Source organism: Caenorhabditis briggsae (genome assembly GCF_000004555.2).
Source record: "Caenorhabditis briggsae complete genome, chrX, whole genome shotgun sequence".
NCBI classification, from domain to species: Eukaryota; Metazoa; Nematoda; class Chromadorea; order Rhabditida; family Rhabditidae; genus Caenorhabditis; species Caenorhabditis briggsae.
In genome coordinates this window covers 19,664,774-19,674,684 of record NC_013491.2, presented here as the reverse complement: position 1 = coordinate 19,674,684, position 9,911 = coordinate 19,664,774, and the positions used below count along the sequence as shown (strand labels likewise).

Sequence of the window (9,911 nt, the reverse complement as noted above, 5' to 3'; positions counted from 1 at the left end):
GTGCGCACATGTTGCTTGACTACGCAAATTCTATTCAGTTGTCCTTTTTTTGGAAGTATTGCGTTTTAGATTGACTATATATGGTGACATTTTTTTTGTCTACCACCCTAAGATCAAATTTGAAAGTTTGTGACTTCAGAAAATACTTATAATGTTGTATCTACCTCATTACAAATTAATACATTTAGAAAAAATACAGTTTTTTTCTAAATCAATTCTAATTAGCATATTTCCTTCAATATAAGCCAATTCAAACCGTCAACTTTGAACTCCATAATCTCGATTTTATGATATATAATTCCGCAATTGACAAAATTTTGAAATTTTTTATAAGGATTGAGGTAATTGGGCTTAAAGTTGACGGTTTGGGCGGGGTTTGGTATCTGATTACTGTATTCAAACTTCCAACAAATCTTTGAATTTATTGTAAATCCAATTTCAAATAATTATGAATTTTTTGACTTTTGCAAAGCAACAATACTATAATTGTATTTCATCAAAACAATAAAAAAATAGAATTTCGATTTTTGTTTTTATGAACAATTATTGCTTTTAAAATTCTATTCCAATACTCGGCTGTCGGCTTGCAACTTCTGGACGGAAATTGAGGGGGGGGGTTCGGCTTTTGGACGGATCTCAGTCAGATTTTGGTCAGAAGCTGCCCACTGGCAGCAGTGGGACGGACAATGGTCGGATTTTGGCCGGAATTTGAAGACGCTGCGTGTTAAGAGGTCGGAAGCTTTGTCGAATCTTGGTCGGCTTCCCACAATTTCTTTGCCGGAATCTGATCAAGCTCCGGCCAGAAGTAACCGGCGACGCCTGAGTAGTTTTGAAACTCTTTGAATTTCAGTTTTTTTTTCATTTAAAAGGATTACGGTATAACTCTTTTCCATTTGCTTTCTATTTGAACTCATAAATTGATCATTATACTGCTCAAAAATCTGAGAAATTGAGCACACAAAACCATCTGCCTATTAATTTAATGTTCAACATATTGTTACTTTATTACTTCGACCGGCAACAGCTGGACCACCCCTTGTTCGCACTTTCCCGATCATGTGTGCACATCTAAATTCATCTCTTTTAGTAGGATTTCATTCCATTTGTACGTTGAAATCCATCTTATCCTTCTCCTCCTCCTCCACCCAAAAGCATCAAAAAGAGAAACGGGAAAAAAATCTATCTAGAAATATCCAAACAAAAACCTCAAAATCCTTTGCACCATATCTCATTCGAATCTGCCGTTGTTTCTCACCAGCCACGCATTCTCCCATATTAGTCGTACACATATATTTTGGGATGAAGAATAGGGGATTACGTCATCTCTTTCTCTATCCCCGACTCCTTCTTTGACCTTACCTAAGGTATCCGACTTTTTGAAGATGCCGCTTTGTTCGCTTAACATTTTCTTTGTATTCCTAACAAATTTTTTTTCAATTGATTACTTCTAATTTTTTCTCAATTTTCAGAACAGAATGGATGGTTTCGCTGAAGCCAACCAACTACTCTCCTCGGCACTGGAGCAGTTGGATGACATCATTCGGAATGGTACGGTAGTATTTTTTTTTCAAATTTTTAATAATGATGTGTTCTATTCTCTTTATGAATTTATAAAGAGATGACTCTATAGCAACATGAAATAGGCAATATGAAAAACGGGAAAATTACTAATGAAATGGTCCATTGAGAAGAAGACAAATGAAAAAATAAAAAGCGCATAAAATAGAGGAGGAATAGGAAAAATTATGATCACAAAAATAAGTGTATACGTTTAGTAGGAGACCCATCTTTCATTCGAAAAGTCTATTTTCCATTTTTTTTTATATCTGACGCTGAGGATGTATCTAACAGGTGAGAAAGTAGAAAAAAAAGAAAAAAAGAAACCTTGGCGTCAAACACATGGTCTGAGAGATGACAATGAAAGAAACAACAACCCCCGGAGGCGGAATCTTCTTACTTTTTCGATTTTTCTCCTTGCCTATTTCTCGCTTCCATTTACCTGAACAATAGAGAACATCTTCTCCCTCACTATTTTTTCGTGTTCTCGACTGACCGGCAATGTCCATACCTGTCCTCTTTTTAACCCCTGCCGACCAGTTTGTTCTATTCATGATTCGACCAGTCTTTTCAGAAAAAAGGGAACGACGCGTAGTACCAAACAGTGAGGTACACACACATCAAATATTCCTATTTCCATCTTCATTTTCATTTTGGTTTGGCTTCCCCATGTTTAACTGTACGATAAGCGTAGAATGACTCAGAACAGTTGGAAATTTCTGGAAGAAATTCTTTTTTTTTCATTTTTCAATGTTTACATACCGTAAAACCTGTATTAGAAGGGCCCCTCTAATAGAAAGGCCCTCCAAGAGGGGCTTGGAAAAATAGAAGGCCCCCCCCTGTAATACTAGCGCACCCGTAATAGAAGGGCCCTCTTTGAAAAAGGACCCTGTTTCAGAATGTGTTTCGAAAACAGAAAATTTCCGTCCACAATTTGATAGAAATTTGTTGATACTCTATATTTCGATAAAAATCTCGCTAAATTTTGGTGAATTGGGCAGATTCTCATGAATTCTGAACGAAACTTCGTCGAATTTTTGTGATGCCAAATTCGGAAATAACTGGACGGAAAAATAAAAGGGCCCCCTCTAATTGAAGGGTCCCTGTAACAGAAGGGCCCTCCCCTTGGAGGTAACTTGGAACAATAAAAGGGCCGACCCTTCTAATACAGGTTTTACGGTATACAGTACCGATCAATTAGATAGACAAGAAAGTATTTTTCAGTGGACTTTTGGTCATTTTTGTCGTTTTCTGGAATGTGGAGCTTTAAAGGCAAATATCCAATTACTTTGAAAACTTGGAAGGGTGTGAAACAGGCCAAGATTGAAAATTTTGCATTTACAGAATTTTTTGAAAATTTTTAGTTTTTCAGTTATTTTTCGTTTTCTGAAAGATACTTTTTTCTACAAAAATGGGCCAAAAATAGGTGTTTGTCAAAACTCGGCAAATGGCTTGAAAGCTAGGAATTTTCACAAATTTCTGCAAATTTAAAGTTTTCAATTTAAGTTTTTTTACATCATATAAAGTTTTGAAAATGATCGGAAAATCGACAGTCGAGCTTCAGCATTCTGAAAATGTGCAAAATAGCTAAAAATCAACTGAAAAGCAAGTTTTTCTTTATCTTCTCGACCGGTTCTATAGCTAGAAACCAAAATATTGAAACGAAATGCTTATTTAGTCATTCTTATTCATACTTTATCAACTTTTCGTTGTAGTTTAGTCATTTTTTGCTATATTCAGTCATTTTTAAGTCATTTTTTTATTTTCATCAAATTCAGATTGTTTTTCGATCCTTGACACTCCCAAAAAAATGCAAATTAGCCAAAATTAGAGATGGATGAAATATCACGAGTGTCTTTCTAATTGGCTCCATTCAAAAAGTCACATACTTTCATCTGACCATATTTTTCTAGTAATTTGATTTCTCATCAAGTTACTGTTTTTCCTGCTTTCTCAATTTTCGTAAAAGTAGTCTTAGTAGTCAAACTAGCCTCTCTTTTCTTTTGACAGTAGTCATCCTATACTTTTTTCCTGTTTTTTTTTTCTCCAAGCAAACATAGAAAATGTGTTTTGTTCTTGAGCGAGAGATTCAATTCATTTCTAGGATCCCAAAACTCGCTTAAACTCCTTTTTTTTGGATGAGGAAAAAATATGAATATTGAATAACGCATCGTTTCAAATGTCCCTTCACAAATGTTTTAGTGTGATGAAAGAGGGTCAAATGTCCTGGTGTGGACTTTTTCGTTTACCAACTCTCGCCTGGTCGTTTAAATAGAAAATGAAGCGCGGCGGCGAGATGGAATTTCCGTTCAGTTTTCCGCGCAAACACTTTTTTCCAACCCTTTCAATTTCCTTTCCCTACAAACACACACACTTACATACAAGAAGACCCAATTCAAATTGAAAAATTTAAAAGGAGCAAAAAAAAGTTCCCACACACACACACACACACACACACACACACACACACACACACACACACACACACACACACACACACACACACACACACACACACACACACACACACACACACACACACACACACACACACACACACACACACACACACACAAACACACCCTTCATTTATTCCATTTCCAATTTAAATTCATCAGTTCATGAGTCTCTTTTCTCATCTCCTGCTTCTAGCCTCCTAAAAAGTTCAGTTGTTCCGGGTGGGACGGTTTTCTATTCATTTCTGCACAAAATTAAACCCCCAGTCATTTCTTTCCTCTTCTTTGGTACTCAATAATGACAGAGAAGATAACCAGAGGTAAACATGTTTGTTTAGTGCAAAAATAACCCCAAGCACGACAAAATGAGAAATTGAAAAAGGTTCTTGAAATAGGAAATGGGTTTGTAATGAGAAAAAACCGTTTTAAGAAGCTAAATCCGCTTGACATCTCAAATTTGATTTTTGACTCATTTTCTATATTTCCAGGTAACACAACTTCTCGTAGTACAACTACAATTGGATCTGGACCAACACCAATTCTCAAAAAATCATTTCGAGATCTCCTCCCACCTCCACCAGCTCTCAGATCGACATTCTCCCCAAGAATAATGGAAAATGGTATGCCCAGCATCTCCCATAAACAACATATAAATGATGGTGAGTATACTTGCATGGGTCTAAGGAAATTGACCATATATGTCTCAGGATATCTTATTTATAGACATCGACAATGGGAATGCAGACGACGAGAGATCTAGTCGAGAAATAAACCGACAGTGGATCAGTACTGATTGGAAGCATCGGACGGGTGAGTGTTCAATTTTCAGATAAGACCTAAACAAACTGAAATAAGTCTCTAGTCAATACTTTCTGGGTTTACTGATAAGGTTAATCATTTCTGTAAAAAAAATAGTTTATTCTAGACAAAAAGTTCCTCTAGCTCTAAGTTAGTGTTCAATTATTCTTAAACCTGTGAAAGGGGTTGTCTAGCATTGATAATTGATAAATTATTGATCAGAAGAAAATATGGCACAAAAGTTATAACGGGAGTTCTAGATAAAATCCCTAACGAGATGAACCTAGAGAATGGGGAAGAAAATGGTATACATGTAAGGTTGGCAAGATATTTAAAAAAAGGGGAAAAGGTAAGCTAAAACCGGGTGATGGAAGATTGGATTAAGGTAGAAAATTGAGCATTCAACTGTGAACCAATTTGTCTGGCTTCCTGCCCAAGATATAAAAACGTTCTCAATTGATGAACTTTTCATCATAACATCAGAAGTATTTTGTTTGTTGACAACTTTTTAATATCTTTCTCAAGAACCGAGAAAAATTAGCTCAAAGTTAAAAATCAGGGATCCCTTCTGATACAGGTTATACGGTAATTTAAGTTTTAGAGATTTTTCATTTTTATTTCACAATTTTCACATGCTTTACTACCAAAAAAAATGTATGTTGATTCATCATGTGCATTATTTTTTCTAAAATCCGATTATCAAAAATTGCTGATTGACAGTTTTGGTCTCACACTAGTTTTACACTCTCCTGCTCAAGTCATTCAGCGTAAACACTATGCAGTAGAAAGTCCCCAATACTTGCACTTTGAGTTCACTTATCTCAATTTCTAATAGAGATCTCAAAATAGGGCCAATTGATAAAATGTTGATCTTCAAACGAAAAACAATGTCAGTTGACAGATGTTTATTATCTCTTATAGAAATTGATATAATTATGCTCAAAGTGTTTACAGTATATTTTTTTTTAATATCAATTTTCCAGACTTGGGCTCCGACGGATCATCTGGTGTTGAATCACCACCATCAGACCTTCCGACTTCTTCATCATCGCTTTTCAACCCACCAAGGATCTATCAGGAATTTGTGAAGGCTATCGACGAGCACACAATGACAGAAAGACCGGATTTAGAGACAAGACTAAAAATCATGAAATGGGTTGCTGGTAGAACGGTTAGTTTGTTTTCCATGGTTTATTTTTTGGTGCATGATTGTTTGTTTATTTTTTTGAAAGGAAAATTTTCGAAACTTGGTCCGTCGTCAGGTGAGCAGCTTCTGAATTTTTTGAACGGAAATTTTTGTTTTCACAATAGAGTAGATTTCTTTGAATCGCGATATTGAAAATTTCGTTTTCCGATTCTTCCAAAAACATGTTCTAAAATTTTTCCCGACTTGGAATTTCCTGAAATTTTTACCGAGGATTTTCGGTAAAAAATAAGTTGTATGATGAGAATAAATATTTAATTGGATCGCTACACACAAAACTCTGCGTGGGAAAATTTCGAGATTTTGGGTTTCGGCATCTTTCTCCTAAGTTGAAAGTTGCCAATTCCGTCTGCCTTTTGAAACTTTTTACCAGATATTTCACTTACATGTTAACTTAATTCAAATCAAACCGAGCAAAAAACAAATTCGTCGTCATATCTTTTTAAAAGTTAGTGACCACTATTCTCTGTCTTCCCACTCCCAAAATGACCTCCTCTCTATATCGTCAAATAGATAGAGTAGAAGCACAGAAGAAAAGAAGACGGGTGATGTTGCCGAAATAGAAGGCCAAAGGAAAGGGTCCGGGGCAGATAGTGGGCGAAGGGGGGGACGAGCCCCCGATACTAACACAATTAGCGACAGAGGTCCCCAACAGCAATACTTGGGCTGGTGTGTCCCTTCCGGAGAAAAAAGAAACAGACATATCCTTACTCAAAAGACTCTTCCTCATCTTCTTCTTCTCCTTCTAACTCTCCTTTTGACAAATGTTCATCATCCATTTAAATTCAGAAACCCACTTCATTAGACTCTGAAATAGTCCAGAACTCTTTAAAACTCATAGGATAATCCCATAGCGGATGTTTTTTTTTTCTCTCACGAAAACTGCTGGACCTCATCAACTAACAATTACCGAAAAAAGAGTAGGTCTTCCCGTTTTTCCTACTCCTCTTTTTTGTGTTTCGCTTTTTTTCTGCTCGTTTTCGGTGCCCTCCCTGTCATTTAGAAGCTGCACCACACAAAGTTGCTGTTTTGAAACCGATGGAATCTTCCACTCATTTTGAATTCTTTCCCAAAAAGCACTTCTTCGAGAAGAGATACTCGTTTCACTCCACTTTGTTGTCTTGGAATCTTTTCTTGGTGGTGGAGCAGTCAAAGACGAAGAAGAGGAAGAAAGATCCGGTTTGAATAATAGATATTGGGTTGTTTTTCCAATTACTTGCTGCTCACAGGGAGTGGGAGGAGAAAGATCTGACTTGGAAAATGTTGCAATTTCGCTCATTAAGTTTTAATGCTGTTAAGTATGCTATTTTTACTGGAAATTTGGCTGACAATAGTTTTCAACCTGATAGTTCCTCGTTGATTTTTTGTTGGGATATTTTCTAGAGTCTGGATCTTCAAAAAATATAATCCCGACAATAGTTCCCCCATCAATGACTAGACCTTCTCTATCCACACAATACGAAGGCTTATGACAAAAGAGGGATATTCGTTTTTGGGTCAGAGTCGTTTATAACCAAAAAGACATTTATAAATATATGTATATTCGGGAGGCCCAGTGATGGAGGTTCACATTCATCTCCTCATCTCTCAGGCAAGATCATTTTCGGCTATATTTAAGACAGGAGAGCCAAGAAAATTGTTGGGTGTCTGTGACGGATGCTCACGAAAAGAGCATCCGTAGGTATTTAGTTTTTTTTGTAGATGACATATCATTCTGTACCTTAATAAGTTTTTTAGGCCGGCGGTTGGGGGGGGGGCCCAATTTTTAAAATTTTAGCAATTTTTTGAATTGCTAGCTGAATACTTTCTTTAGCTTCATAACTCTAAAAGTCGGACTTTGACACCATCGTTTTCCTATTAGGTTGGCAGGAAAGTAACTGTCCATTTTTTTTATTAGTAAATAACACAAACACAAGAATAATCCAGAATTAGCAATATGCACCGTCGTGATCCACAACATGTTGGCAATGTTCAGGTAACTTGTGGGTACCATCCCTCCAGAAGCCAGCTAGTGGCAAGTCAAAGTATCCCTCCAGTCCATTTTTTCAGGCATCAATTGTGTTAAAATCCTTAAGCTCCAGATGACGTCGTAAACTTTTGAATAACCAATAGTCTGATAGAGCTGAATCAAGTCTTTAACGGGGGTAAAGGAGAACCGTCCAGCCAAAGCGGCTCAGATACGGCGTGACTTTCAGTGAACATGAGGTTTTTTCATTTTTTACCTGCAGTCAAGTCAGACCTGAGCAGCTTCAGTGGGACCGTTCTCCCTCATCTACTTATAGTCCCGACTGAGCTCTATCAGATTATTGGATATTCGGAGAGATACAACCTCATCTAGTGAACACGAAAATTTGCACCATTTGTGTGAAAAACAGGAAAAAAAATGAATACTTTGATTCGTGGCTAGCTGGCTTCTGGAGGGATGGTACCCACAAGTTACCTGAACATTGCCACAACATGTCGTGGACCACGACGGTGCATACTGCTAATCTTGGATTAATCCTGCTTTTGTATTATTCACAAACAAAACAAGGGACAGTTACTTTCCTGCCAACCTAATAGTTTTGTGCGGCTCTGAAAATATTGTTTCGCAATTAAAACTACAAAATTACAACTTTCGCCACCTCATAAATAGCTCAAAAATCCCGTAAGCGAGATTATTGAGGTCAAATTGCACGTATAGAGTGGGCTTCTATTAGAGCTTCATTAGCTCTAATGTTTTGCATTGAAGCTATTTTCTTTGTTCCACCCCAAACTGCAAAACCTTGGATTCAGTGACGTAGATATTTCCATTCAATAGAATTCTAACTTTCTGATTTTTTTTTTAATTCTGCTATTCTTTCCGATTTTCAATTCTTGACCTTTGTAATCTTTACAGATTTCAAAGTTCTCTACCATTTTCTTTTTCTGTTTTTAAAGTTTTTGCAACATGTTTTCCTAGACATTATCACTCACTTTGAGTACCTAACAACCCCTATCCATTTTCCCACTTCGCGGCTCCATGCAACTTTTGATACATTTTCCACAGCAGTTTTTGTTCCTCACTTCACCTTTTATTTCTTTTTCTACTTCTCAACACAAAACAAAAAAACCAACAAATCATTGTAACTAATGATAATCACCCGATCGGCACCTCTTTGAAGTGTCGCTTGTCAATTTGCGGACAGAGCCTGAAAACTGCTTGCTTTTTTCTGCCAGCAGCAACTCTGCAACATGAGTAGGTGATAGCTCAGAGAGACAGAGAGAGTTATTTATTTTTCAACTCGTCAAATATATCAATAATTGTCTTCTCGTTACCCGTCTCTCTGTGGTAGGAAAGAAAGGAGGAAGAAATTGTGTGTAAAAGATTGTGTATATGATCTGTACTCGCATTGAGAAAAGGAGGATCAGGGAGAGAAGAAGAAGATATCAACGCGGACGGAACACGTTATACTTTCTTGCTCCCCGGGAGGAGAAAGATAGAAAAAGTTTGTGTTGGTAGTATTAGTTTCGAGGAAGAGAAACAGAGAAGTAGACATCCCGGCTTCTCCCGGGGATTCTTCTTCTCTTGTTCTTCTTCCCGTAGTGATTGATCCGTGTGAGGGTGCCGCTTGAACAGTTGTCATCACATCACGCATTCCACAACTTGTCTGCCACCCTCTCTTTCTCTCTTGGATCCTATCAGAGAGAGATAGGAGGGTCCTTTGCAAAAAAGCTTCAGACTATAGTCGCCTTCACATATTATCTTTATACTCTTTATTTTCCCACTACTCTATGCGAGAAACGCTTTAGGTGAGCTATTTGGGTTAGTAGGGTTAAAGTCGGCTGATTCGATTTTTTTCTGACTGGTCAGTTCTTTGACCAATGCACTTTTTTTGAACTCAAAGTTCAAATTAAATGAAATTAGAAAAAATTGC

The 9,911-nt window shown here is 37.0% G+C and overlaps 1 protein-coding gene across 1 annotated transcript; it reads left to right on the top strand.

Annotated features, from left to right (window-relative positions):
• Positions 1-1,475: 1,475 nt before the first annotated feature.
• Positions 1,476-9,839, top strand: CBG07357 (the record flags this gene model as incomplete). The annotated part of the gene is made up of 6 exons (XM_045240617.1): positions 1,476-1,548; positions 4,502-4,672; positions 4,737-4,823; positions 5,795-5,982; positions 9,410-9,428; positions 9,787-9,839. 6 exons carry the CDS (start codon positions 1,476-1,478, stop codon positions 9,837-9,839), a joined length of 591 nt encoding a protein of 196 aa, XP_045093551.1.
• Positions 9,840-9,911: the final 72 nt, after the last annotated feature.